Raw genomic sequence first — 27,507 nt, forward strand, 5'->3', positions numbered from 1 at the left:
GTGTGCCAAATGTCCTCTATATCATTTATTATTCTTTTTACTGCAGAAGGTCTTTTCTTTGTCCCGCTGTCACGCCGTCGAGTGTTCGAGGTTCTCCAGCAGACGTTCTGAACCCTTCTCTGTAATTCCGCATTAGAGGCCGACTTTGCCCCCAGGAATTATTGAGCCGTTTTGAAGATGGCAACATCGTTTGAAGTGACCTCCATCTTGTGAGGATGGAGCGTGTTAAACATTTGAATCAGCGAGTAGAAGGTCTTGCGTAATAACCACAAGTCATATTTCTTTACGTTGTCATGGTGATGTGTTGCAGCAAAGTACGGTGTGTGTGTGTATATATATATACGCAGCTCTCCTCGCTGGACAAACCCTGTCAGTGTTTTTGAACGTTTGTCGGCCACAGAGTTCATTTTCTGCAATTATCCAAAATCTTTCTTCTTTTTTTTGCCCAGCTCGATGATCTTCGGTCTATCTGTACTCGCCTCAAGCTAGAAAATGATAATCCGCTGTCCTCTGGAGAGCCTCGAAGTGCTGCATATTCAAAACAGTGAGCCAAAAGAGAAGTTGCTGTTAATTACTAATGGGATATCTGTACAGTGATCGTACCACAAAGGCTCTTTGAGGAATTTACTTCACAGAAAAGAAGAAAAAAAAAACGAACTTTTATGAGATGTGGTTTTTTTGTGGGTTTTTTTCAAGCCACTGCCAAAATAGGTCGGTCTTGAGGGGCCGCCTTGATTGGCAGGGAAATGCTCTGAGCATGATGTTTACCACCTTTTCAGTAAAACGACTCCTACGTGTTCCTAAGGGAGGCCTTGTTGTTGTGACTGCAGACCGGGGAGGCATGACAACAGGATCTTACATTAATTGCTCTTTGAGATGAAACAGTAGTTTATGTTGTAACCGCAACTCTTTTTTTTTTTTTTAAAGCCATGTACGGACGATGAAAATAAAGTTAAATTGCTTCTTTTTTTTTTTTTCCATTGGCCTCCCGGCTCCAGATTTAAACAGTTTTTATATTTTGCATGTACTTTTGCGCTTTATTAGTCCTGAGAGGATTAATCTTACTGACCTCTGACGTTTCCTCTTTCACTACCAGCAGATCATAGTTATTGCTGACACACTAAGCAAAAAGGGGATTAAACCTTATATAAATATCAAATAGGATCATATGGAATAATACTCGTTTCACTAATCTAATTACAAACTGTTGTCAAGGTATTTTTGGACTATTTTCAAAATAAAATTCACTAATATTAATATGGCAGGAATTATTGAGTGATTGTTATAATTATTTTAGAATTTCCAAGAAACGTGGTTAGCAAAATGAAAATTTGTTGAAAATATGCTACAAAACTTTCAAAGAAGTGTTGTAACAAAAAATAAACACTAACACCAATACATACAATAATGATATATAATATATTAGGGGGTGAAATGTAAGGACACAGTATATATTTTTTATTTATAGCCTACTAATCAAATCTACATAATCTGTAATGACTATTGGAAACAAAGACTCCACCTTCTTCAATACATTTATATCCTTCAAAAACTGAATCTCTAATGTTTAATAACCTACTGGCTAGAGGCCTTATTCACTGAATAAGAGAAATATAGTCCACCATAAATATTAAAAGGTAATCTGATGTGTCGCACAGGGTAGAAAACCCCTTAATTTCTTTATTCTGTTTACAACTTTGCATTTTCTGTTTTTTTATTTCTCTGTATAATTTAGTGTATAATAAGTGTGAATACATTTTTTTATTTGTATCCTTTATAAACAGAAAAGTAGGAACGTGTGGATCCTGCTGTGATGGGTTCAAATACACATGTACAGCACCAAAAAAGCACTGCTCAGACCCTCTACTATAAAAACATTACCGTCCATAGGTCGATAGAGCTGTCTGTCAAATCTGTGTGTGGCCTCGCTGACGATGCCCTCTGATTGGTCAGTTTCTAACTTGCCATCTCTCCTATTGGTCAATTTCGTGACCGCTCCCAACAGACCAAGAGGAGATGTTAACTGGTCGCCTGCCAGGTAAATATTCAACAGAGGATGCTAGCGGTGCCCATGTCTAACACGACAACGGGACAGCAACTCCTGGATAACTGGGGGAAAGATGAAACCACATGCCTTATCGAGGACGTCAAGGTAATTCAAGATCCCCACGTGACTTGTCTTCACAGTTCGAAAAAGGAGAAGTTAGAGGGTGCGGCCTTCTGTCATTAGCTGGCGAGCTAACCTCAGTGCTAACGTTACGACATGTAGCAGTTGGCTAAAATCACTGCTTTATTCACAAGCTGACACGTCATTTGCCAACGAGCTGTGTGGCAGCACGGGACGGGTCTGCAGCCACGCGTGGTAACGTTACACACGGCGCTAAAAAAGCTCGTTTGTGTTCAGAGAGTATTTCCCAGGACCGACCAGCTAGGATTAGCTAATGTTAGCTAGCGTTAGGTGTATGGCTCGAGTCAGGTAATGTATGGCTCAGGGTCCGAGAACTACATCGGAATTGAATTGAAATTGTAAGCAAGCAATTGGTCACTCCTGGTTCGTGTTTGCCTTGATCCCAACAGACTGCGTAAAATGAATACAGACAACCGTGTGGGTGACAACACTTTCTGTTCAACATGTAAACAAAGCCAAGGACTGTCGAGTTGCGTCGCCCTCAAAAACTCAGTTTTACTAGTTTAACGGGCATTATCATGCGTTTCAGGTCACTCTGAAACCAACGCTCAGGGTCTCCGGTGCACTGAGATCGATCAATGACATCACTGATCGTTCTGGGATTACTCGTCTTACAGGGACACTGTCGGCGCTGTGAGCCATTCCAAGAAAAGTCACACAAACACTTCCTTAGAACCTGTCTAATTTGAATGAGAGAACAAACTCAACGGCCAGAAGTGGATTGAGCAGGTAGCTGGTGTTTGGTTTACCTGGTTAAGTTTATCTAAGATCGAAAGCATCCCATTAACGACACGTCAAATTCAACAGTTCATTGTTCCTTGATGGGTCTTTGAAATATTGGTCAAACAGGGTTTGGTTACATTTCAGTGGTTTTACAGCCAACCTCCTGTAAAGTGGATTAGATGAGGATTTGGCTTTGTGTGTCATACTTATGTGCAACATCCTTTCCTCTTGCCTCACACAAAGAAAAACAAAATAATCCTTTTTGTGGAAGCAAAGTGCACGTCACCAAACACAGCCTCATGACAAGCAAAGTGTTTATATAGCTAATTATTATTACATGTGGTGTTACACCATGAGCTCACTTACGAGTGTTGGATACTGTGCAAATGCTTTGAAGATTTTTTTTGATAATGCCTAAATTGGTAAAGGGAAATGCTTAACAGTTTTGAGAGACATTATGATTGAGAGCTATTGAAATTATTCCTTAAACCGGTAAATGGGTATTTGTGCAAATCCGGTTCCCACCGCTCAAAGTCTGCTGGTTTTTGGTTAGATGCCTGAAAAAACTCATGCTTAAATGGATCATTCTGACTGGTCTGCTGTTGGATTAGTGGAGGTGAAGTTATGTTAATGTGGTGTTATAATGTATAAAGGTACAGTTATTTTATAACAGTGAATACTGCTGTCTAATAGTATACATTTGTGAAGATTATCTTTACTAAACAAACATCCTGAAATTATTTTTTGGAATAATCCAAATTATGTAGAGGTGACCAGATTAATGCAACACTCTGTTTTCTTTATTGACATCATTAATTTGTTCATATCACATAATACAATACAAAATATTATACAGTCTCTTTTGGTAGAATTCATCTGTTGAAATTCTTTGCTGTGGGGATTTTTTTTTAAATTCCTTTTGTTCCTGCGTCGTGCAAGTTATCTGACGTTTGAGTGTTTTAGTTTTAGGTATTGGACTGAGAGCCTGTAGCCATGGATGGGCATTCTCCCAAAAGCAATGAAAGCGCTTTCCCCAGCTTCGTGGACCTGGATGACTTTCTTACCAAACACAACTCCAACTTCATCTGGCTCCTTGTTGGTAAGTGCTTTACGGTTCAGTTCAAACATCTATAAGGTTAACACACTACTCCAAGTATCATAAAACAGACCAATGGGTTGTGTTGCTTATTGTGTATGTGTAATTCCGTGTATTGACAAATGGCATCATGCTTTTGTGTTTCAGCCACCATTCTGTCCTGTGGATGGATCATCTATTTAACTTATTACAACTCCCGTAACATTGGCCTCATCCTCACCCTCGTCATCAACCGACTCCACAAGGATGGCTACATTCACATCGGTGCGTTCATCCCGCTCTGTCACACAGTGGCGAATAAGGGAGGAGGAACGCTGGTGACGCTTTCGGTTTCGGCTTTCGGTTTCGGCAGCTGCACGCGTCATGATGAGCTCCAACTATCCCCTGATTGAATTCCTTTATATAAATAACACAGAACTTAATTTCTAAAAGATCTCGAGGCGATCAGTCCAAGTGCAAATTGGTGATTAGTTGATTTTAAAAACATCAATTTCTTCACTAAAGAGTACAGCTGGTCAGGATCATCTGCTCTGTCATACAACCCTTAATACCAAACAAAGTAACTAATGAAATGACTCTTTCAAATGATTTTCTCAGCTGGCTAAACACATATAGCTCCACAGTAGAACCGTGCAGTGAGGTAAGGTAGGAAGGCACACGTTTTGTTATCTGATGAGCAGGTTTGAACTTGCCTGAAGGTGTGTGCTGTCATAGCCAGGAGGTGAGGAAGACGTTCCTGCCACTTAGGATCTGAGTGGCACAACCGGTCTTCAGTGTCTGCTCGCATGATGATAGTTGAAGCACTGCAGTGTTCTCTGACACTTGTTATACAATTAGATCCTAATTAAGATTTTTGTCAGGTTATGAAATATTTCATCAACTTTGATTTTCTTCATTCTTTTTTTTTAACCAGGGCTCAAACAACCACTAACTACAACCTTTGCTTCTAAATATTTCAATGAATGAATTCACACCGCTGTGAGCAAAACCAAACATCGTTTCACTTGCTTTTTTAAAACTTGTATTCATCATTCTACTGCAGTGTTATTATTCATGGAAACATGCCGCTTGCATTGGTTTGTGAGACTTAATGTGTCTGAACGCTCCGCAGGCTCCTTCTCCTTCTCGGTGCTGTCGGGGAAAGTCATGTTCCGAGACGTGTACTACATCAACCAGGACATGTCCATCAGGTAAGCCGGCGTCCTTCTGCGCTCTCTTGCTCACAGTGTCATCGCTCTATGGCTTTTTGATATTTATTTTGTCCTGGTTAAAGGATACAGGATGGCTTCCTCATATTCCGCTGGTGGAAGATGTACAACCCAAAACAGAAACAGCATGGTGAGTTTACCAACGTGTCATTAGCCACAGTTCAAGTTAATGTTTCCTATTAGTTAACACCTGTAAGACTTGATTTAAGGGTGTCTTCTGATATTCTTCCTTTACTTAACTAAACACAAAATATCTTTTCAACCAGAGTGGGAAAATTAAACTTACCTCAGACTCAAAATGTCTATATATATATACGTATATATATATATGCACACACACAATATATGATGACACAGAGTTGGCAGCAGACCTCTTTAATGTTGCTGTCTCCCAAAAAATGTAAAATGTATAAGTTGGTACCCTTGTCAGGAGTCAAGCAAGAAATCAACATTTAAAAAATGTCCAGTAAAGCCTTAAATAATGAAAACAAATTAGCCATTGTTGCAAACAGGCCTGCCATTACCCACAAACGGTTTCCATGGAAACTGTAGGAGTCTAATACAATGCAGTAAATGTCTTCCTGGGGACTCTAAGCAACGAGTAATTCCCTCAGCTATATATTTATATACACTTTAAATGGCCCCCTCTATGGAAGGATCCCCAGCAGTCTGCGCTCTTGTGTCTTGTCTCCAGACCCCAAGGCAGAGACCCGGCTTTACGTGACAGTCAACGGCTTGGAGTTTCACGTCTACAACCGCACCGACCTCTACGCCCGGCTGCAGGAGACCTTCGGACTGGACCCCACACTCATCACTCCCAAGAAAGAGGACGAGAAGGGGCAAGAGGATCGAAACAAGACACTGGAGAGGTACTACCGAGGGCTCGTCTGTTGTAACTTTTAATGGGAGGGCTAATAAAGAGGAAAGTAGAATTAATATTGAAATGAAGCTTCAAATATCTGAGCTTACGTTCTTCTTAATTTTTTTTTTCTTCTTCTTCAAATTATTTAAATAAATAAAAAAAAACTCAACCTCCCTAGTTGGGAAATAAACCAACAGGGATATAAAATTCCCCTCAAAAACGCGGCTCAAATATGCAGCCAAGGGACTCCGTCTGTTATGAGAAAATGCGTTCAAAGTGTCTCCGCGGAGGACAGCTGTCGTCCTTTCCCAGAGACGGCCCAACGAATGGGGCCGCCTGGAGAATGCAGCACCGTTGAGCCGTTGTGAGCCTGCGTGTCTTCTGGTCCCCGTGCAGCGTGAACATCAGAGCGGAGAGTCCGGACCACACGTCGTCCTGGCGCTCCCTCATCCCCGTCATCAAAGTCAACATCAGCACCGTGAGTTGCCTCGTTGGGAGGGGAAGGAAACGTCCGTTGGGTGTCCTGGTTCCTTCATTGCACGCGTGTTCTGCTCTCCTTTCCCCCCCCCCTCCCCCCCCGAAGGGTCGCTTGGCGTTCGGGAACCACCACCTGCCCCAGACTCTGTGCGTGAACTTCGAGGACGCCTTCCTGACGTACGCCACCAAGCCTCCGTCCAGCCACCTGGACCAGTTCATGCACATCGTCAAAGGCTCGCTGGAGAACGTGCGCGTCATGCTGGTCCCCAGCCCGCGCTACCTGGGCATGCAGAACGACGAGTGAGTCAAAGGATGCCACTTCCACGCGGGGGTCGCCGCTTCAATCCGAGAGTGAAATTCATTTTGAAGATCGACCAGAGGGGAAATAAAAAAATTTAAATTAAAAAAAAAAAATAAAAAAGCCAAATGGATTCTAATGTCAGTTGTACAGCTGTTTTTTTAAATGAATGTTCTGGTTAAACGAATACATAAAACTATCCATGGCCACTCATTTTTGAAGCATACTATAATGTCAATAGACATCCAGTGCCCATTATGTCCAATGTTTAAATATTTAAATAAAGGGCCGCAGCCTGTAGTTCCCCTTCGGTGCAATTTAATGAATCACACTTAAGGGATCTGCAGCGTGCCAACCTTTTTATTCCTGTTTTTATTGCCGTTTCCTTTTAGTCGAGCATCCTATGTGTGTGAGCACTTAACATTGTCATCGTAAAGTCGAGCTGGATAATTCTGTGAGATGCATCTGTATTTCTGTATATCTATGACCGTTCTTCTTGCCGTTGAAGTACGTTTATTGAACTTAATGGATAAGTGTGCCTTTTAGTTTGCAGAGTACGAGAGCTGCAGGCTTCTTTAAAGCTTTAAATATCAGCTTTGGGACTAAAGGCATCTATATATAAACTAGACTCTGTGTATTTCCAACCTAGACCTCCCAGACTGATGGGCGAAGGCTTCGTGGTCATGCAGTCCAACGATGTTGACATCTACTACTACCAGGACGAACCCGGTACGCTCAGGAATGCACCAACGCACAAAATCCCAAAAATGGAAACGAACAAACGTTCGCAGTGCTGCCAAAACCTCCAAATGGGAAATTGTTATTTCTTTTAAAATAATGCACCAAATGTCTTTAACTCATAATACATGTTTTTAGACCGAAAAAAGTACAATGTCATCATCTGGTGAATATCTTTATGTGTTTCTTTATATCTTTCGCACATAGATCATGTTGTATCAACGTGTGTGTGTGTGTGTGTGTGTGTGTGTGTGTGTGTGTGTGTGTGTGTGTGTGTGTGTGTGTGTGTGTGTGTGTGTGTGTGTGTGTGTGTGTGTGTGTGTGTGTGTGTGTGTGTGTGTGTGTGTGTGTGTGTGTGTGTGTGTGTGTGTGTGTGTGTGTGTGTGTGTGTGCGTGCGCGCAGGTCCGGTGCCTGAGGAGCAGGAGGCTGGGGAGGAGGCGGAGACGTGCAGTGAGAGCGATAAGCTCCAGGACCTGCCGCCATGCTGGGGTCTGGACATCGTCTGCGGAAAAGGAACCGACTTCAACTACGGCCCTTGGGCAGATCGTCAGAGGTGAGCGACGGCCGCGCTCGCTTTTTACCGAAGACTTACAACGTGAAATCTCTCTTAGGAACTTGGTTTTGCGTGTATTGAAACACAATTCGCCACAAAATTGCACTCTGCGATCGTGGCAGTAAGACTCAAGCCAACCTTCAGCGTGGCAAAGTTAGTACATGGATTTAAGGTTTTTTTTGCACGTAACAGCACAACATTACGACGAAATGTCAGAAGACAGCTCTTCTGCTGGGTTCTGTTTCTCTCTCTCACACACACACGCTCTCCGTTTCCTCAGGGACTGTCTGTGGAAGTTCTTCCTGCCGGCTGACTACCAGGCCATGAAAGTCACAGAGGTCGCCCAGCCGGGGAAACCTAGGCAGATCCAGGCCTTTGAGCTGCGCATGAACATCATTGCCGACGCTACCATCGATCTGCTTTTCACCAAAAACAGGGTGCCTGACTCTCTCTCTCGAACGTTCTGTTTTTCTCCCGCCGACCTGTTTGATCTTTCTTCCTCCACGCTTACCTTTTATCTTCATGCCTAGTCGTGTTTCAGCTATCAATATCGGTCCATGTTTTATGCTTTTTCAAATCCTGGAGCAGTGCATGGATTTTCACAAAGCTAAGCATGTGAAGCGCATACTAAACATCGACGTGAATGCACGTGAATTAAATTGTTTAGAGGCAGATTGTTGAGGTGTCACATCTTTTTTTTTTATTTTGTTTATTTTATTACATATTGTATTTGAAGAGTTTTTATTGAGCGATTCGCAGCATACGTGACTGCTCTGTGTCCCTCTCTGTTGCCAGGAGACAAATGCCATCCACGTGAATGTAGGGGCGGGCTCTTACCTTGAAGTCAACATCCCCATGACTGTAGGAGAGAATGGTGAGTCTGGTCCCCAGCAGGACGGTCCCGGGTGTGAACTGTCCTCGAGGTGTGAGAGGTGCAAACAGGCCCGAGAGAGAGCGAGCCGTGTCCAGGAGGAAGCATATGAGGAACACATGGTTTAATAATAGTTTATTACCCTGACCTCATAATATTTAGTGAGTCAATGCCCTCCTCTGTCTCCAGAAATGTACTTTCCATAAGTGACCGTTCAAATTTTGCCTGTAAATGACATGATTTGCAAGAAGCCTGCCCCGGCCTCTGGGTTTTGTGAGTTGATGTCCCTGCCTGTCTGTCTCTCTCTCCTCTGCCGTCAGGCTACTCCCCGACCATCAAAGGCCAGCTGCTGCACGTGGACACCACCAGCAGCATGCAGTACAGGACTCTTCTGGAGGCGGAGATGCTGGCTGTAAGTAGGTGGCAGTAACACAAGGTGCCTTAAAGCCTTAACGTTTTTCCTCTGTCGACTTTGCACAGCTCGGTCACAAGTGAAATCCTTTTTTTTTTTTTTCTATGTTTCAGTTTCACGTCATAGCCAGCTACCCTCGGGTATGGAACATGCCTCAGTCGTGGCAGTGTGAGATTGAGGTGTACAAGGCCACGTACCACTTCATCTACGCCCAGAAAAACTTCTTCACCGGTGAGGTCTCCAGCAAACCGGCCTGACGATTGACTTTTAGCGCTTAGCATTTTTCAACGTGAAATGTATGAAGCAAAGCACCCATTTCTTCCGCTCATATCACTGTTCCTTGTGTTATTTCTTTTTAGATTTGATCCAGGACTGGGCGAGCGACAGCGCTCCGGACATCTACTCCTTTGTGCCCTACTCCTGGAAGTTCAAGGTGCTTTTCCACCAGTTTGAGATGATCTGGGCGGCAAATCAGCACAACTGGGTTGACTGTTCCACCAAGCAGCAGGAGAACGGTAAGAAGTAACGTCTGTCAGTCGAGTTCCACAAACACAGAAAACGAAAAACAAATCCTACCAGTTAAAGTTTAATTTGATGTATTTAAGTCCTTTTCTAGTAACATGATTGGGTGATAGATTTTTTTAGTTTACGCAGTTGAGTAAATGCATATTATGTTGCATACGTGTTTAGCATTGACATGTAAAACATGAAAATCCATAAAGGCAATCAATGAATCAGGGCCTCTCGAGCACTGGAAGCAGATGTCCGTGACGGGATACTTTGACTCTATTAAGTCATGATATATTGTCCACACAGTATGCACTCCGCTAAATCCCAGGGCCGACTGATCAATTGCCTTATTGATCTCATAGTGTACCTCGCGGCGTGTGGCGAGACGCTCAATATAGACTTCACTCTGCCTTTCGTCGAGTTTGTTCCCACCACCTGCAACACCCGCTTCAGCTTGAAGGTGAGCCACGCGCTAACGGGATGTGATCTCTGTGATCGCGGCGTAACTGTGCCGCTTTTTCTTTTCTGTCTGGGGGAGGAATGTGCGTGTGGGCCGACGCCCCCTTTTTCACTCGTGTGCTGCCCCCCCCCCCCCCCCAGGCGGAAGACACCGACATGCGACTGTCCCTCCCGGAGTGCCACCCGAGCCGGGACCCCCTGCTCACCCTGTCCAAAGAGTACCAGAACGTCAAGCTGCCCCCGGACATGTTCACGCCGGGGGAAAACCAAAGCGCCCCCCCTCCCAAACCCACCAAGTCCCGCTGGAGGAACATCACCCACGCAGAGTGAGTTGTTTGTCTTGCGTGCGTTAGAGAAGATCAGGGTGACTCATCGTCGTCACTCGCTGACTCACATCAGCCCGAGGTGGTCATTCACAGCAAATGTATCGCCAGCCATCACTCACACACTTTATGCCTCGCTTGCTTGGCTTTTAGAAAGATGCACGTTTAATTGGGCTTTTTATTTGGGATGAAAATGGAGGAAGGTAGAAATTGGTTCCCTCTGAGCCTGTCGTAACAATTGTTATATCCTTCTTCACCTTTTTATGTATCAGACATTTTTGCTTTTAATCAATTTTGGTTGTATCCCTTTCTGGAGAATAGTGCAAAGCGAGGTCTGTTCAGGGGTCAGCGACGGTTCAAAAAGAGGGTGGAGAATATTTAACAGTTGGGAAAGCATGTGCGTTGTGCAGTCTGCGCGTGATCAGTCAACATTCGGATCGTTTAGAATCTATAGCCCTGAGACGGACTGCTGATAGAACACCAGCGAGGAGACCCAACCCCGCCCCCCCCTCCTCCCCGGGAGGTTGAGATGAAATTCTGTCCGGACCGTTGCACTCGGCTGCAGAGAAATCAGGCGCGACCCGTCTGCTGTCTCTTTGCCCCTGCTGAGCGTCCTCGGAATGAACGGCTCATAAAGTCCACGATGTAGTGTAAAATCCACTCGAAACGATGATAAACTCAGTGTTACGACTGAGAACTGAGAGCGTGTATGTTTGTCTTCTTCTATTCGTCCCAGAGCTGGCTGGGTGGACTGCTGGAGCGTGCCCAACTTCTTGCTTATCATCGACTACACCTGGCACCCCATTTATCCCCAGAAGGCCGATGAGCAGCTCAAACAGTCGCGTAAGCCCACCGCTTTAGCATCAACTCGCGTCCTCACCGACGCCGGCTCGCGTCGTCGTCGTCGTCGTCTAAACCGCGTGTGGTTTTGCGTCCAAAGTGTCCGAGATGGAGGAGTCGATGCTGTCGGCTCTGCGTCCCCCGGAGCACGCCAGGGCGCAGCACAACGCCCAGCCGCGCTACACCCCAGCGGCGGCATCGGCCGCCCACAGCCGGATGCCCGCGGACCCCTCAGAGCTCCCACCCGACAGGCTCCACGTGGAGATGGAAATGTCCCCAGATTCCCAAATCATCCTCTACGGGCCTCTGCTCCGAGCGCTGATCTCCATCAAGGTGCGCAGGTCCTCCGGTCCGCCTCCACCAGGGGAATTCTGGTGCACGCCGAAGGTCAATGAAAAGGTGTGGATGTAGACTTCGGATGAACCAGTGAATGTTTGGTTTTGTGCTCCGACAGGAAAACTATTTCGGCGAGGACGACATGTACACGGACTTCGAGGAGGCGGTTACCAGCCCCGTGTTGTCCACTTCCACCTCCTCGGGCCTCGGTTGGTCTCCCCTGGTAATGGATGGCTCTGACCAGAGAGAATACGCAAGCATCCATCCCCTGGACCTGCGTCCCTGGGACATCACTGTGCTCATCAACCTCTACAAGGTCCACGGCCGACTGCCAATGGTAAATGCAACGCCAAAACAGTCTTTCTTTATCATAATGTTCCCAAATATAATAGGCATGCAAGGCGTCCAGCAGTACAGACATTTCATGTTTTAGTAACATTGTGAACTTTCCAAGGGACATGTGTACATTTACATTTGAGTCCACTTTAAATTCCATCTGTACTTTTTGGATTGAAACCTGCATTCGGGCCTTTTTTTAAGTTTGTGTGCGTTCATGTATACGAAAACAACTTGACGCACGACTTCCTCGTTGCCTCCAGCACTGCAGCAGCGAGGGTCCCGAGGGTCCATCCGGCTTCTTGGAGCGGCTCTGTTTCGAGATGAAAAAAGGTTACAAGGAGACGATGCTTCAGCTGCTCCTGTCTCCCATTCACATCTTCATCAGCGACAACTACCAGGTCAGAAGCACAGCTGCATGTGCGCCTGTTGTGATGCTTATTGTTGCTGTTTGCCAGTGAGAACGCTTTCGGAAAACAAATTTAGGAGCTTTTAAACAATAATACAAACCTTTACTATGTAGCACAGCTACAGAAGCCCAGAGAGGAAAAGATAAATAAATCAGGAGATTCTTTTTTTCGACTCCACTTTTCAGGTTTTTGTTGTTGTCGTGTTCATTTCAGCCACATTACCCTGTGTTCTAAATGGCACGCAAAGCATTCATGTTTACTTTCACGTGAGTTTTTTTAATTCTCTGACTATAAAAAACACTGAATGTTCCCATGTAATTATTTGCACCTACATATTGTATAACCACACAAAACTGCTCAGCTTTAGCCACCATTTGGGTCCTATTTGCCACGTGCAGGTAAATCACCCAAGCAGAAGATTACACCAGTCGATGATATAAGATAACAAATATTTGTGTGTGTGTGTGTCTGTGCGTGCATCCGTCCTCTCGCCCATAGCGTCCCACGGCAGACGGGGTTTTGAGGGACGGCCACCTGAGCCTGTCTGGCCTGCAGATGAGGGCCCACGCCATGTTCTCGGCTCAGGGCCTCCCGCCGGGAACTGACACACTGGAGTACGCCTGGCTCATCGACATGCAGGCTGGGGGGCTCACCGGCAGGGTCACGTTTCCACAGGTGTGTTGTGTGTGTGTGTGTGTGTGTGGCCAGCCGTTGTGCATTTAAAACGTTTATTTTTTGTCCACGGTCAGAACAAATCTTCCTCTTCATCTTCCTTGTGCTTTGTCCCCCACGATACAACTGGTCTTTATTCTTGTTCGTGTGCGCTTTCCCTCGCAGTAAATGTGTCCATCGATTCCGCTTTGCTGTTCTAACGGCCCTCTGTGCGCTTGTGATTTATTAGGTGGCCAGTATGATCGAGTGGGGAGAGACTTTCCTTTTCCACGGGGTGTCTCGAGAGTTCCAGCTGGAACAACCCAAGCCCTCCGTCATCTGCCAACACGGCGTCGACCGCCGCATCTGCGACGCCAAGGTACGAACGCAACACAACACAACATGCTGCGCAGCTCCCCAGCGTTATTCTCCACCAGTCAGCAGGCGTGTGCATCCCACGCTGGAAGCTTGCAATTCACCTCATCTGGGCTTTTTTTTTGTGTCAGATTTGGCGTGTAAGGGGCGTGTGTGAATTACATCGGTTGATAAGAGGAGACCACACTGGGAATCTTTCTCTGATGACGCGGCTGAAGCGAGCGCATGTGACAGCACGGCCCGCTAACGCAGGACTACGATGTGCTCACCGGCCATCGTGACTGCATCTAAAGCACGGCCAGGATGGATTTAAGGTGGTTTTCCTTGCATCCGTTGAAATGTTTCTGGTTGTTTCCCCAGCTGAGCTGCCTGCCGGGTCACTGTCGCACATCGGAGGAGCTGAAGTACACCATGACCCGACTGGCCATGGACGGAGTCGACCTTTTTGTGGTGGAGCAGGGCTGCGCTGCCAACATCAAGGTCATTTGCAAAAACTATTTACATTCTATCTATTTATAAAGTAAGTATTTTAAATCGTTTCTATTGACTATTTGTTAAGATTCTTCTTTCTTTCTTTTTTTTTTTTTCTCCCACCACCCCAGACTGCCATCATTCATGTAGCCAACTGCAACCTACACAACCAGGCGGTAGGAGAAGGCATCAGCGCCGTGGTGCAGGACGTAAACATCCGGCAGTACATCGAGCAGCAGCAGCAGCACAGCGAGGCGACCCGGCTGCAGCCGGCCGGACAGGGTCAAGGTCTCGGGCAGCCCGCTCTGCTGCGACGCTCCGTCTGGCTGGAGGCGGGTTCGGTCAACCTGAACCTCATCACGGCAGACGTCGCCCTGGCCGCTGACCACCCGGCCAAGTGTGACGTCCAGAGGCTCTTTCTGGAGATGCACGATGCTCACACCAAAAGGTAGGAAAGCCAGTCGGCCGTGTGTGAGTGATTTCTTTTTTTCTTGTTTTTATTGTTCACCTTTTTTCAATTAGTAAAAAGACCGTTTCTAAAGGATGAAATGTCAGTGCTGAAACACCTTTTTGGATGTAGAAATGACTCACTGGCTGCCTCACACCTCTGTACAATGACTCATAGATACAGTCAGCTCGTAAATGTGAAGTAGGTCTGTTCAAACAAAACAAGATGATTCACTTTGTGTCATAAACGTGTACATTTCTGATTTCTGAGTCAACAGAAAATTGAGGGGGAACTGTCAATAATATACTTGACATTTTTATACAGTTTTTTCCAAAATGCCTTGCACAATTGTAAGGGTTTACGGACTGAAAAATCAAGTACGTACGGGTGACTCCATCCTTTGCTTTGATCGTACTCCCCTTTACCTCCTCTCCTCAGACTCTGGTTCCTGTGGCCAGAGGAGGCCGGCATTCGCAACAAGCGCAGCAGGAACCGCTGTGGCTGCCTCGGAGGCTGCCGGTTCTTCGGCGGCACCAACATGGGCCTGGACTTCTTCAAGCTGGAGGAGCTGACGCCGTCCTCCTCGTCGGCGTTCTCTTCCTCCAGCACCGACGCCGACATGTCTTATGGACAGTCTTTGCTGCAGCCGGGGGAGTGGATTATCACCAAGGAAATGCCCAAAGTGGACGGTATGCATTGGAAATAGATTTTTTTTTTCTGATGCCATCGTCAGACTTGCTTGAGGAAGATGCATTCCAAATAGTTAGTAGTCCATAATGTTAAATTCAGTTAATCGCCCCATGTGGGGACCACCGGGATGGGAGTATCGGAGTTCTTTGTTGCGCGTTCCTTACATTCATATTGAGCTCTTTAATCTTCATCTTATCAGTGCGACCCGTTAACTGTAAAATATGAGCCTTAGCGTAGTGAATGCATCACACTGCTGCAGGAGTAATGTAAATGTCTAAAAGCAGTGGCGGTTGATCAACCCAACACGTGTTCCCACAGGGCGAGTCGTCGGACTGAAGACGGACACGCACTCGCCCTGCCTCCCTCCCGAGCTGCCCGAGAGACGCGGCCAGCAACACCTCAGTCTCCAGGTGCCCCAGCGCTCCCACAGCTCCGCCTCCTCCTCTGAGGAGAATAGCACCTGTAGTGCCGCGCTGCCCCTGCTGGCCGGAGAGAGGGACACGCCCTCGCCGAGCACAGAGGACCGCATGTTCCCCGTGAACGGCAGGAGCCCCGGCGAGTAAGTGACCTCAAGAAGCGCGTGCTGTAGGGGCCGCGAGAGGCCGCCGCACACCAGGGGTTTATAGCGCGGGTGTAACCACATCTCCGACCGGTCTCCTCCTCTCTCTCTGCGCAGCGCCCAGGGGGAGGTCCCGGAGGTCTCGCCGGTCTCGCCCAACAGCTCCCAGGGCCGCTCCTCGGTGCGCTCGCCGCTCTGCTCGCCCCTCAAGCGCCAGTCCTCGGTGCAGTCCGGCCGGCTGGGCAGCACCAAGAGCCTGTCGGCCGCCGTCTTCGCCGAGAAGCCTCCGCCGGTGCTGTCCGGAGGCGTGCAGTTCAGCGGCGAGGTGTCCCGCAGCGACGAGAACGTCCTGGACTCTCCGCGCCAGCGCAGGAGCTACGGCTCCTTCCCCTTCACGCCGTCGGCCGACTCCAACACCTTCCACCAGTACCGCTCGGCGGACTCCAGCATGTCGGTGGCCGACAGCGAGGCCTACTTCTCGGCCACCGAGGACTTTGAGCCGATAAGCAGCGCCGACGAGGGCCCGGGGACGTACCCGGGGCGCAAGAAGAAGAGGCGCCAGCCGATGCCGCAGCCGCCCGCGTACCACATGGAGAACTACAGGTCAGCTCCGGTGATGAGGTACTTGGGAGGAAATGGGGCGCGGGATGTTGAGCGGCTATGAGAGATAAGTCAACGACCCATCTGTCGAGTAGCTACTTTAAAATACTTGAGGTGTTACTTTTGGATAACGATGCAGAGGTCATTCTAAAGGACTTTTTATTATTTTGGGATGAATCTATGCATCATAAAGTGTTTTCAATTTGGCATTATAAGGGATGCTACTGTGCGATACCAAAAGTATTATTACAGCGTTTTGCACTTGCACCATTCCGAACCATTAGAGTTGAACCAAAAACTGTAAAAAATTGAGCCAAACAACTTGCAATCATTGCAAAACGTCTTAACAGCACAAACTCCCATTAACGTGGTGACAGTTTTATATTTAATGCCCCGCAAGTTTTGCATTTCATCTCTTTAACCAACTTTTCCCAACGCCACACACGTGGCTGCATCTTTTCCATTTATTCCCCTGATTTGATCATTCAAGGATAGATGTGATCTTGGAGGGTTCTGGCGAATGAAATGTTTGATCCGTGGGCGGCCACTTACTGTGGCTGCGTTTTGCAAATTGGATTTCAGTCTCGCTCTGCAAATACCTTGTCATCTTTCCATTACCCCGACGTGTTCTCACATTGATTGCAACATGCTTTTTGATTGATACAGCCTCCACTCCAACACAAGTAATCAATCCGCTCTGGTGAAAGGTTTCCACTGGTTGCTGTATTTCGAATATTCCCCCCCCCCGCTTTACCTTGCCGCCGGTCTACTTTTTGATTTTTTTAATTAATTTGTATGTTGGGATTTACCAAATGACACCAACAAACAATCAGAAAGTTGAAGGGATTGTAAAAAATATCTAAACTACACCTTTAATGTATTGAAAGCCGTCCTGCCATTGGAAGGAAATTTAAATTCTAAGGAAGGGGGTTCGAGTGCAACAAATAAAATATTTTTCCCCTCCCCCCCCCCCCCAGCCGCAGCTCCATCTACCACAGCGTCGAGGGCCCCCTCACCTACGTTCTCAACGGGGAGCTGATCACTGAACCTCGGCCCCTGCCCATGCCCCCCGTGCTGCCCCCGCTGCCGCCCCACCCGCTGCCCAGCCACATGTCCCAGGCCTCCTTCGTCTCGGCCCTGGCCATGGAGGAGGAGAGCTCAGTCGAGACGGAGAAGACTGCCGAACCCGGCCCCGTGACCCGCCAGCCCCACGTCATGGCGTGCTACCAGAGCTACCTCGCCCACTACCAGGTGACGCCGCTCACGTTAGTCAGTAGATGCGAATTCATGGGGCCTTCCATCGCCGTAACAAACGCTTCCATCTACGTGTCTAGAATGTTAATTTTGCTCAAACCTGTGCATTTATTAAAGCATTAATTGGGTTTATTTTCTCTTCTGCTCGGCCAGGTCTCGAATTGGTCTGTCAAGCAGCCCACCAATAAGAGGACCTCAAAGTCGTCTCTTCACCGCCCCTTAGATTTGGACACACCCACCAGCGAGGAGAGCGCCTCCTTTGACCAGCTCTCTGTTCCCAGCTTCAAGGTCTTTTAACCACCAACATTCTTTGTGTGCATGTAGCAAAGTGACTGGCTCCATCGGCGGATGAATACGGATCTCGTTGATGGTTGTTTAAAGGGGTGAAATGACACCACGGAGGGTTTGATATTCTCTTTAACATTCCAGGTGATTAAGCAGGGCCTTTCTGCCAGCTCTCTACTGGACAGAGGTCTTCAGCTGATCAGTGAAAACATCAGGTATTTAAGCCACGCCCTATACTAGACAGCACCCAAAGTATGTATTGTATGTATTGTATGTATCCCTTCCTTCCTTCCTTCACACAGTCTTCTCAACTAGCAACTTATCCTTTGTTGCTTTTTAATTGTATCCTTAATATATATACATAGTTTGTGACTTTTCTCCTCTGCAGTACTCCATACACACCGCTGGATAAGAGGGCGATGGAGAACACTGACGAGGACACGACAACGGACGACTGGACTCTGGAGCAGCCGTTAGCTCAGACCAGGACCACTGCCATTGTGGAGGTGAAGGGAGCCATAAACGTGGTGCTCACGCCCCTCGTGGCTGAATCCCTGGACAGGTAGCAACTCCGCTTTGTGTCGTTTTTGGTTTAGTTTGATGTGTGTGTGTGTGTGTGTGTGTAGATTGAAGGGGCAGTTTTACATAGTCAGTATATTATCTACAGGAGATGATTCGGGGCCTGCCCACATTTTGGAGAAACAGACAGCCCCTGTGGATTTCCCATCCGACCGTTCAAAAACATCAAAGTCACGCAATACCTCACAGACAAACTATCCGGCGGAGACCGGTCATGTGCTCTGGTTACCCGTCAGGAATAGCTAAGGCGGTGAAAGTATTCTATATATAGCGCACACTTAAACTGATGTCTATTTGTTCAGGTGGCTGCTCTACGGCAGCACATTACCGCGCTGATGCTCCGACTCTGTTCCTCTGATCTACTGTAGATAATGTGCCGACTCGGGATGAGTAACTCCTACAACCCCACTTCAACATTTATTAACCATCTCTTAAAGCCTGTTTAATTCCTATACACACTGCGTATTGGATGTAAAATGAAGTTAACGGTGCTACGGAGTCTGGTCTCGCTCTTGGCCGTCTACCAGTGTGAATCTTTTCCCAAAGGCTAAATTTGCTAAGCTCTTGGCTCGAGCAGTGTGGAGGTGGTTAAACCGAAGCTTGAAGATGCCAAACTTCAAGTGCTGACATCGTATATTTTATTATACTTGAAAAAGGGCGATTTCTATATCCAAGACACACTCCTACTTCTAATCCTGCAGCGTTGTATTGTGTTATTACAGCGTTCTGTCTGTCGGGTCTCTTTTTAAGGTACATCGAATCGATGGTCCACTTTGCCAGTATCCGTCATCCCGCTGCCATTCTGGATGACCTGCATGGAAAAGTCCTCAACGAAGCCTATCAGATCAGCAAGTCCACCGTCACCGAGTCCGTAAGTACAACAGTGCACAAAACAGAGCTCCATGTTTTGATGGTGAATCACCCTGATGGATGCTTTTAAATGTTGTGATACTGGTTGAATTCAATCGGAAGGAAAGCTGTAATTCCTGTGCTAGATGTGTCACTCAATTATTTATTATTAGTATGAAATAAGGGTTTCCACTCTAAATGTTTTAACCAATTACAGAAAAATGGCCTTGACGTTAGGACTAAAACCATCTTCCAAATTTAAAAGTGCCTTTTTTTTTTTTGCCTGATCCCCCGGGGTTTTGGATCTGGATCCACACAGAGCCAAACAGGCAAGCAGGAGCACAAGCTGTCCAAGACGGAGGGCACGACCCCCGGCTCCCTGAACACCACTCATGGCCAGACCGACCTGTCGGTCAAACCAGACAATGTGAAAATCAAGGGCCTCCAAGCCAACGTCTCAATCCCCAAGGTAAGACAGACTTGTGACCCGATATAATGAGACTGCACCGGTGTTCCTCAAACTGTGGCCCGTCAAAGAGGAGATCAACAAATTTCAATTGTTTCAATTCAAACAAACAAAGAATTTACAGTTTGCCCCAGTACCTTTTTTATGAAATGTAGCACGCACTGCCCATTAATTTATTTATTTTCTTTGGAGATATAGGACCGTATTTTGCAGACTGTCGGTTTAGTTCAGTTTGATTTTGTTGTGTATTTTTTCGTTTTTGTTTTATTTTTGTCCTGCAGGTGAATCTTTGCCTCCTTCAGGCGTCTGTAGAGGAGGGGTCGCCGTCGTGCTCCACTAAGTGCGTCACACACGTCTCTCTGGTGGCGCTGTGCTTTGACAGGATCGCCACCCAGTTCAGAATGAACAGGTAGCGTCTCATTGTGTGTGTGTGTGTGTGTGTGTGTGTGACCAAGCTTTTGGGAGGAAATATATCCGTTATGCACAACATTTCAATGGATCGGTTATGAAATTAATGAATATTTTATAGATCAAAAACGACGTGGTTGAATATTTTGTGTCTTCTAAGGACCTGAGAGCCACACGCTCATATCCAAACACACTTTTTCTTCTACTCCCCCTCTCAGGGGCATCGTGGAGGAGACGCCAAACACCACGGAACACGGCCGGCCCTCCATCATGTTGGAGAAGTACGCCTCGGCCACCAAAATGCAGCCTCAGTCCTCTGGCTCGCTGCGCTCCAACGCCGGCATCGAGAAAGGCAAAGAGATCGCCGCCAGGCTCAACATACACCGCATCCACAGCCAGCTGAGAGGCCTCGACTCCACGGGTCGGTCCAGGCTTTTAGCTCCTGCTTGTTAATGTACTGCAGTGGCTTGTGTGCACAGCTTCGCTCCCAGTACCAAGTTAAATTATTGAAGACCCTTTGGACTTTTTGTACTTTTTTTTTTTTTGGTCCAAATTTTGAACAGGTTACTTAACAACCATCTTTTTTTTTTTTTCTTTTCTAAAAGTTGCGTGGTTTCTTCTGCTTTTTGGTAGACATCGGCACGTGTGCCATCACGGCGATCCCTTTTGAGAAGTCCAAAGTGCTGTTTGGCCTGGAGGAGATGGAGGAGTTTTCCATGGTGGACGAAACCGACGCCCACGCCGCAGCGGGAGATCTGAGCCGCTCGGCGACCTCTCTGGAGAAATGGGGCTGGATCATGTTCGAATGTGGCATCGAGAATCTCACAGTCAAAGGTAAGGAAGGAAAAAAGAAAAGTACCAGAGTCCATCCCTTATGTCGCCAATTCGCCGGCAGAATTGAGTAAGTAAGCGCGTCCCGCTTTGCGTCGCAGGGGGCCGTCAGTCGGGAGCCATCCTTTACAATTCATTCGGCGTGATGGAGCGCTCGGACGCTGGGGGGAAAGCGGGTATGTCCAAGTCCAATGGTTCGACCGGCTCTCAGACGGGCAGCGGCTACAGCACGGACGTCTCCGACGACAACCTGCCCAACGATACCATGAGCCCCGCCTCCGATGCCAATGAGCACTCCGACTCAGACGACCAGGTGAGAAATGCCGTGTGTGGAGGAGAACAAAAAATGTCAAACCTGCTTTTACTCTGCTCAAACTCAACATTTTTACCGTGAGATTGGAGTGTCACTGTCTGATATTCACCAGGCCGGCAACCACACAAAAGTTCTCAAATTTCCACTTGTGTGAGGACAAAATAAATTCTCTTGGAGACGACTTTCTTTTTCCATTCCTCTGCAGCCGTGGGCTTAACAGAAGTCTCACGGCATCTTAAATGTCACAGAAAGTGCAGGCGAACGTGGTGTTAACGGAGAACCTGAGCCGTTCAGCACTGATCGTTTTATCACTGCACATTGGCAGCCGTTTGATCCAGAATTTGATAAAAGTGTCATTTATTCAAAATAAATAATGAAAGGGAAGCGATTAAAGTCATCAAACTTGGAGCGACCACTCTGGTCTTGAATCCGCTTTGGTGGCGAATCAAAGTTCTAATCAGCCACAGAGGAGAGCAGTAAATCTTTTCAAAAGCTGCAATACTGAAACTCATTTCGGCCTAATCTCTGCGTTCCCCGTGCGCTCTCTAGGATGAAGGAGTGGAGTCAGATGACCTGAAGAAAGACCTCCCCCTCATGCCCCCGCCGCCCGACTCCAGCAGCATGAAGCTGACCATCAGGGAGATCTGGTTCAGTTTCGCTGCACCCACTAACGTGCGTTCCCCTTCGCGGGCCATCTCCAGGTACGACTCCAATGCAACATGGGCACCTCTTAACATGAGTGCTTCCACACACAGTAAATCCAGACCTGTCAGCTTCAATGGGTCTGAGTTTTATTAGAAGTCAGCTAACCGACACATCTTAAGTCTGCAGGAGAGAATAAAGGAAGAGAAATCAATTCTTAAACCACTTATTAGCATTTTAGCTGAAAAAATGAATATTATAGGATAGAATAAATCAATACCAAGGGTTCTTAAAAAGTGCTCGAAGATCGTCTGACTCTATTGTGTTCACAGGCAGTTGAATCTGCTCAGCACGGCCACACCTGCCATTGGAGCCTGGCTGGTTCCCATCGACCAGCTCAAATCTTCTCTACGCAAACTGGACCTGGAGGGCACACTGCGCGTGTGCGCCGTGATGGGCTGCATCATGACCGAAGCGCTCGAGGTCAGCAATGCACATGCAGACCCAATTAAATAAACACCTATAAAAGGATTTCCAGTGTCCCCTGACTTACGGAGCATGCCGCTTTACTCGATTTCCGCGTTCACTTGTTCGAGGCTATGACCTTGACCCTCTCTCCGTCTTTCCCCGACAGAAAAAGAGCATCCACATCCCCATCCGGAGCAAGTACAACCGAGTGACCAAACGAGCTCGCTACCTGCATGAGAATCCCTCCTGCATGCTTTGTAACATCCTCCATCGCTACCTGCAGCAGGCTGACTACTCTGTCATCGAGGAGGCCACCATGGTAAGTGGCCGACTCTCCTCTTGTCCATCTCTCCATGTTAAGTTAATTGGCTACTATAATAGATATTGTCTCATTTAGAGTCAAAATAACTACCGCTTATTTTAAGTGGTCTTAAGTGCCCTTGGCTCTGCTTTGCAGTTTTTAATGAATCCCCTCACCAGTGTCACTGATCCACTTTTTTTTTTAAATATTCTTTTCCCTTCTCCTCTCCATCCCAGAATGATGGGGTGCCAGCCCTTGTGACTCTTAAGAAAGGCCTGGTTGCTTTGGCCAGACAGTGGATGAAATTTATAGTGGTAACTCAGGGCTTCAAAGCCATCGGCCTGATGAGGCCCAATCAGCTCGCCAAGCCCAAGGAGCCTCAGCAGAGCCCGGGCGAGACCATCGTGGGCCTGGACAACGGCGCCGCCCTGCAGAGCGACACCAGCGCCGACGGAGCGGAGTTCGAATTTGACGCAGGTGGGATTCGCGGCGCTTCGGTGCAACAGCAACATTTGTGTCACCGTCCCACCTGTCGCCCGCACGGTTCTTTTTTTTGAGGAGTTTTATTTGATGATGTTATTGTGAAGCCACAGTGAGTGAACACACCATGCTGCTGGAGGGAGCCTGCAGTCGACCCCCGCCCAAAGAAGCCAACTCTGGTCCGGTCAGCGGAGTGGAGATCATGAGGAAGCTGTCCAAGTCCCACGCGCACAATGAGTCTGCTCTCAGGATAAAGGTACAGCTCTGACCCCCCCCCCCCCCCCCCCTTGTGTGCAATGTACATGTGCGTTATGGATTCATTATTAATATCTTTGCTCAAAGAGGGAAAGGCGTGCGGTTTCCCATCTTAAAGGGTAAATATAAACACGTTCCTTGAAAGCATTTGATTATTGGGAATATAAAAGTTAGTTCTCTAAGCCAGTGGCTGATGGGCCAAGAAAATACCTGAGGTTTGTAGCTCATTTAATTCAGGATGTAAAACATTACTTTTCACCGCAGCTTTTCAATTAACTATTATTTTTAACATAATTTAACATTAGCCCTAATCCTAAAATATATATTTTTTTCTTATTAAATTTGAATGGCAATTTTCTTTGAATTGCCTTGTTTTGTGCACCTCTTCCCCTTATGTTCAAGACGTGTTTTCTATAAAATACCATTACAACACCAAAAAATAACTTGGAAAGTCCTGTTTAAACATTTACGCCCACTCTTGATCAACTATTGATGATCTTCTCACTTCCTCAACTGCCCCTCTGGGCTTATATTATAAAATTGTCTTGGACACCAAATATGTCAAACTAAAGACTGAAGTTAAAATTGATTTGTCATTACTACTTTGAATTTCATCATTTTACAAGAATGTTAAGGCTTCGTCTAAACTGTTTTATAAAATACTTATCGTATGTATGAGAAAAGGCCCAGGTAGACCCCGTCTGTGCATTTGTCACACGCAGGGCTCCCATCCATACCAATCGCTGAGCTACACCAGCGGTGACACGGCCGCCGACTCGCCCGCCCATGTGTGCCGCGCCGGCCTGCCGTCCAAGGACAGCCCCCGGAAGGAGAGCCTCCTGAGCAACCTGACGGGCAGCTTTCGCAGCCTGCACAACCTGCTGGAGGGCATGCCCCAGAGGAGCGAGCCATCTGCCGCCGCCGCCGCTGCCGCCGCCAAGAGCGGGTCCCTAACCCGCACAGGTAACGCAGCTGTATGGCACCAACGCCCCAAAGGAGGTGGAAGGTTCTGATGAGTGCAGAGCAGGCACTTGATTACAGCATGCTAAAGTCTGTTTGCCATTTGTGCTGCGAGGCTGACCTCTGCCGTCACATGGGAATGTGAAGGCCTCCCGGAAGCCCACAGTGGAGCCATATGCGTCAGTTGCGTCGTCATTCACCTGGTTTTGATAAACCCTCCTTGTCAGCTTGCTTCGGGAAAAGAGAAAAAAACGATTTAGCGACTCGACAAAACGATGATACGAGACGAAAACTTTCCGATAACAGCAGTCCAGTGTTTTTTTTTTTTCTTTTTCTTTTCACCATTCGTTCCACAATGCAATGTGCTCTCGATCTTTCTTCTGGGCCTCAGGAAACAGTTTGGGCACCGACATGCTGACCGAGCACCCGCTGCTGTCTGAGCCGTCCTCGGTCAGCTTCTACAACTGGATGTCCAATGCTGTGGGCAACCGGACGGGGGCTCTAACCCAGGACTCCCCCGCCAATCGGTCCCAGCACAACAGCCTGCAGACGGGTCAGACATTGTTTTTCAGTTTGTCCGATACTTGTATGTTCATCACAAAAGCCATACTGAATCAGAATATGCCTTATTAGTTATCTGGCGACTGTAATGATGCAGTTTGAATCAACTTCATCCTTCACTGTGTACAGTAGCTTTGACGGTGTCACTAGACCCGCTGGATTCTCCTGTTTACCACTACCAGTACCAACCACTGCCATCACTTACCAGTCCAGAAGGAGGTCAGGGGTTGTTGCTCCTCAGTGTTGTGTCAATGAACTAGTTAGCCGGTCAGTAGTTGCTTTGTCCCTATTTTGTTAGTTAAATAGTCACCTTCTACTCTGCCTCGATAAATAAAAGGAGGATAGATAACCCTGAGGAATCCCTTGCCGTGCAACTGTGATAGACCGATGGATCAAGTGATGTTGTTGTTTTTTTCACTGTCAAACGTTTTGGGAGGAGCGTGTTAGTGGAGTTTAGCAACCTGAAATGTTTGTTCATCCATCACAGCGCTGCTCTTTCCCACGCTCTGTTCCACTGCTCTCCCACTCATCCTCTGAGGCTACAGCCGCACTAAACTTCACTTTCAAAAGCATCTCTGTGCAGGCGAGCCTTTCACAAACAATCTCGGTTCACTCTAACACAGCCGATGTAGCCTCCTTCACTGGTTGGTTATTTTTTACTTTTAATAAAACGTTTGAAGGAACAGATTTGTGCCCAAAAGGATGAGCCTTGCTGTTATCTCTCCTCTCACCTCGGTGTCAGTCAATGACAGACCATTACAAACGCATTAAAGAGCTCCATTACATCGCGTTAAGAATTCCCAATCGGGTATAAAATGCCCATAAAGCTCCTCTTAACACTCCCGCTTGATGCGACGGTTAGCTTCCGTTTAATTCACTCATCTAATCCCAACTCTGTTGAGAGGAGGTGGACTGGTAAAGTGTTCCACCCTTCTGCCCTCTGTTCCCTCACTGCAGCTCACACTAACACGTCCATTATCTTGTAACTGAATGTTCACATACTCCTGCAGGAGTCACACCGCGCATGTCCCAAAAAGCCTCTCCTCCGCCCTCTCCCCTTACAGGTGGCCCGTGCAACCTGCCCACCATCCCTTCGGCGTCAGACTTCAACGCGGTGCTGTCCAGCGACCAGAACACCCTGGATGGGACCCACTCCCAGCACTCCCAGCATAGCACCAGCCAGGACGAAATGGCCTACATCGAGGAGAGCAACCAGTGCCCGGCCGCGGTCCAGCTGGCCGACGCTCAGGTGCCGTGGACGTACTCGTCATGTGGTCCTCTGTTTCCACAGTACATGAGCTTTTAGCCTCGATTGTCCTTGGATAGTTTTATGTTCGGTTTCTGCTCGTAGAGATGTCTTGATCTTTGTGCCTCGACGTCTACCTCCCCGCCCTCAGGTCGTTTTCAAGCCTTTGCTGAGCTACACGGGCATCCAGGCCCAAGACACCACTCCGCTCAGTTACAAGATGTATTTCGGAGAGCACCTGTCGTTTTCGGGCAACCTGGAGTGTCTCCGGGCCGACATCGTTGACTCCGACACCTCCAAAGAGCGGAAAAACAAGAGATCCAGGAGGTAAAAATGGATGTCGTAGCAACACAACAATCAGTGACTAGGACATTTCTGTTGGCTTCATATAGACGCAACCCTTCGCCCCCCCTTTCCCCCCATCTCTAGACAAGGCATGGTGAACCTCCCTCCGCTGGAGTTCAAGCCGGCGCTGCTGATCGAGACGTTCAGCCTGAACGCCGTGGTGATGGAGAAGTCGGCCAGCGCCCTGCAGGGCCCCACCGCCGCCCCGCTGTCCTTCCACGACCTCAACCGCCGCCACTACAACACGTTCCACTGCGACTTCACCACGGCCTGTCAGTCCATCAGCCAGCGCGTGGACATGGCCCTGGTGCGCCTCATCCACCAGTTCAGCACCATGATCGACGACATCAAGGCCACGCAGACGGACATCAAGCTGAGCCGCTACACCGCCGGCTCGGCCTCGCCGACGCCCACCTTCAAGGCGCGGCCGTACCGCCACTTCAGGTCCTCCGACTTCAGCCGCAGCTCCCGGGGCAGCGTGAACGGGGCCGGGCGCAGCGGGACCCAAACCCTGAAGAGCAAGCGAGGGGTGGGTGGAGGAGGAGGAGGAGGAGGAGGGGGAGGGGGAGGAGCGGGCGCGGCCGGGGGCTTGCCGGCAAACGGGCCTCCGTCGGGCATGGACACGCTGGGGAGACGGGAGCCCCGAGGACGCACCTCCCTCGGCCGCTCAGAGCGACGAACCTCAAAGGTAACGATGAGATGCGGCCATGTGCGTCGGCGTCTATTTAAGGGGGGAGATTGTATTTCAAAATAATGTGAACATCAAGCAAATGGGTCCATGTTTGCCTCCTCCCAAATATTAGATATTGGCAGACGCTTTTCAAAATGT

The 27,507-nt window shown here is 47.8% G+C and overlaps 1 protein-coding gene across 1 annotated transcript in view; it reads left to right on the top strand.

Moving 5' to 3' along the window:
• Window positions 1–1,985: 1,985 nt before the first annotated feature.
• The window catches only part of kiaa1109 (KIAA1109 ortholog), a 49,843-nt gene continuing 24,321 nt past the window's right edge, over window positions 1,986–27,507 (top strand). Inside the window, exons 1-48 of the mRNA XM_062557430.1 lie at window positions 1,986–2,152; window positions 3,875–4,010; window positions 4,155–4,271; window positions 5,119–5,197; window positions 5,281–5,345; window positions 5,910–6,084; window positions 6,474–6,555; window positions 6,661–6,854; window positions 7,502–7,581; window positions 7,994–8,144; window positions 8,425–8,581; window positions 8,940–9,018; window positions 9,336–9,427; window positions 9,541–9,658; window positions 9,787–9,942; window positions 10,300–10,397; window positions 10,538–10,722; window positions 11,456–11,562; window positions 11,660–11,892; window positions 12,014–12,232; window positions 12,495–12,632; window positions 13,140–13,316; window positions 13,543–13,671; window positions 14,028–14,147; window positions 14,270–14,586; window positions 15,025–15,275; window positions 15,595–15,835; window positions 15,953–16,438; window positions 17,413–17,686; window positions 17,843–17,977; window positions 18,119–18,189; window positions 18,363–18,536; window positions 19,304–19,424; window positions 19,722–19,871; window positions 20,150–20,277; window positions 20,495–20,697; window positions 20,910–21,110; window positions 21,209–21,420; window positions 21,970–22,121; window positions 22,395–22,545; window positions 22,697–22,849; window positions 23,068–23,308; window positions 23,419–23,567; window positions 24,289–24,529; window positions 24,918–25,079; window positions 26,152–26,336; window positions 26,485–26,660; window positions 26,763–27,366. Of these exons, the coding sequence (XP_062413414.1) occupies window positions 3,905–4,010; window positions 4,155–4,271; window positions 5,119–5,197; window positions 5,281–5,345; window positions 5,910–6,084; window positions 6,474–6,555; window positions 6,661–6,854; window positions 7,502–7,581; window positions 7,994–8,144; window positions 8,425–8,581; window positions 8,940–9,018; window positions 9,336–9,427; window positions 9,541–9,658; window positions 9,787–9,942; window positions 10,300–10,397; window positions 10,538–10,722; window positions 11,456–11,562; window positions 11,660–11,892; window positions 12,014–12,232; window positions 12,495–12,632; window positions 13,140–13,316; window positions 13,543–13,671; window positions 14,028–14,147; window positions 14,270–14,586; window positions 15,025–15,275; window positions 15,595–15,835; window positions 15,953–16,438; window positions 17,413–17,686; window positions 17,843–17,977; window positions 18,119–18,189; window positions 18,363–18,536; window positions 19,304–19,424; window positions 19,722–19,871; window positions 20,150–20,277; window positions 20,495–20,697; window positions 20,910–21,110; window positions 21,209–21,420; window positions 21,970–22,121; window positions 22,395–22,545; window positions 22,697–22,849; window positions 23,068–23,308; window positions 23,419–23,567; window positions 24,289–24,529; window positions 24,918–25,079; window positions 26,152–26,336; window positions 26,485–26,660; window positions 26,763–27,366 (8,235 nt within the window). The 5' untranslated portion in view covers window positions 1,986–2,152; window positions 3,875–3,904. The remainder of the gene's footprint in view (window positions 2,153–3,874; window positions 4,011–4,154; window positions 4,272–5,118; window positions 5,198–5,280; window positions 5,346–5,909; window positions 6,085–6,473; window positions 6,556–6,660; window positions 6,855–7,501; window positions 7,582–7,993; window positions 8,145–8,424; window positions 8,582–8,939; window positions 9,019–9,335; window positions 9,428–9,540; window positions 9,659–9,786; window positions 9,943–10,299; window positions 10,398–10,537; window positions 10,723–11,455; window positions 11,563–11,659; window positions 11,893–12,013; window positions 12,233–12,494; window positions 12,633–13,139; window positions 13,317–13,542; window positions 13,672–14,027; window positions 14,148–14,269; window positions 14,587–15,024; window positions 15,276–15,594; window positions 15,836–15,952; window positions 16,439–17,412; window positions 17,687–17,842; window positions 17,978–18,118; window positions 18,190–18,362; window positions 18,537–19,303; window positions 19,425–19,721; window positions 19,872–20,149; window positions 20,278–20,494; window positions 20,698–20,909; window positions 21,111–21,208; window positions 21,421–21,969; window positions 22,122–22,394; window positions 22,546–22,696; window positions 22,850–23,067; window positions 23,309–23,418; window positions 23,568–24,288; window positions 24,530–24,917; window positions 25,080–26,151; window positions 26,337–26,484; window positions 26,661–26,762; window positions 27,367–27,507) is intronic.

The sequence above is a fragment of the Pungitius pungitius genome, chromosome 14 (assembly GCF_949316345.1).
Source record: "Pungitius pungitius chromosome 14, fPunPun2.1, whole genome shotgun sequence".
Classification (NCBI taxonomy): domain Eukaryota; kingdom Metazoa; phylum Chordata; class Actinopteri; order Perciformes; family Gasterosteidae; genus Pungitius; species Pungitius pungitius.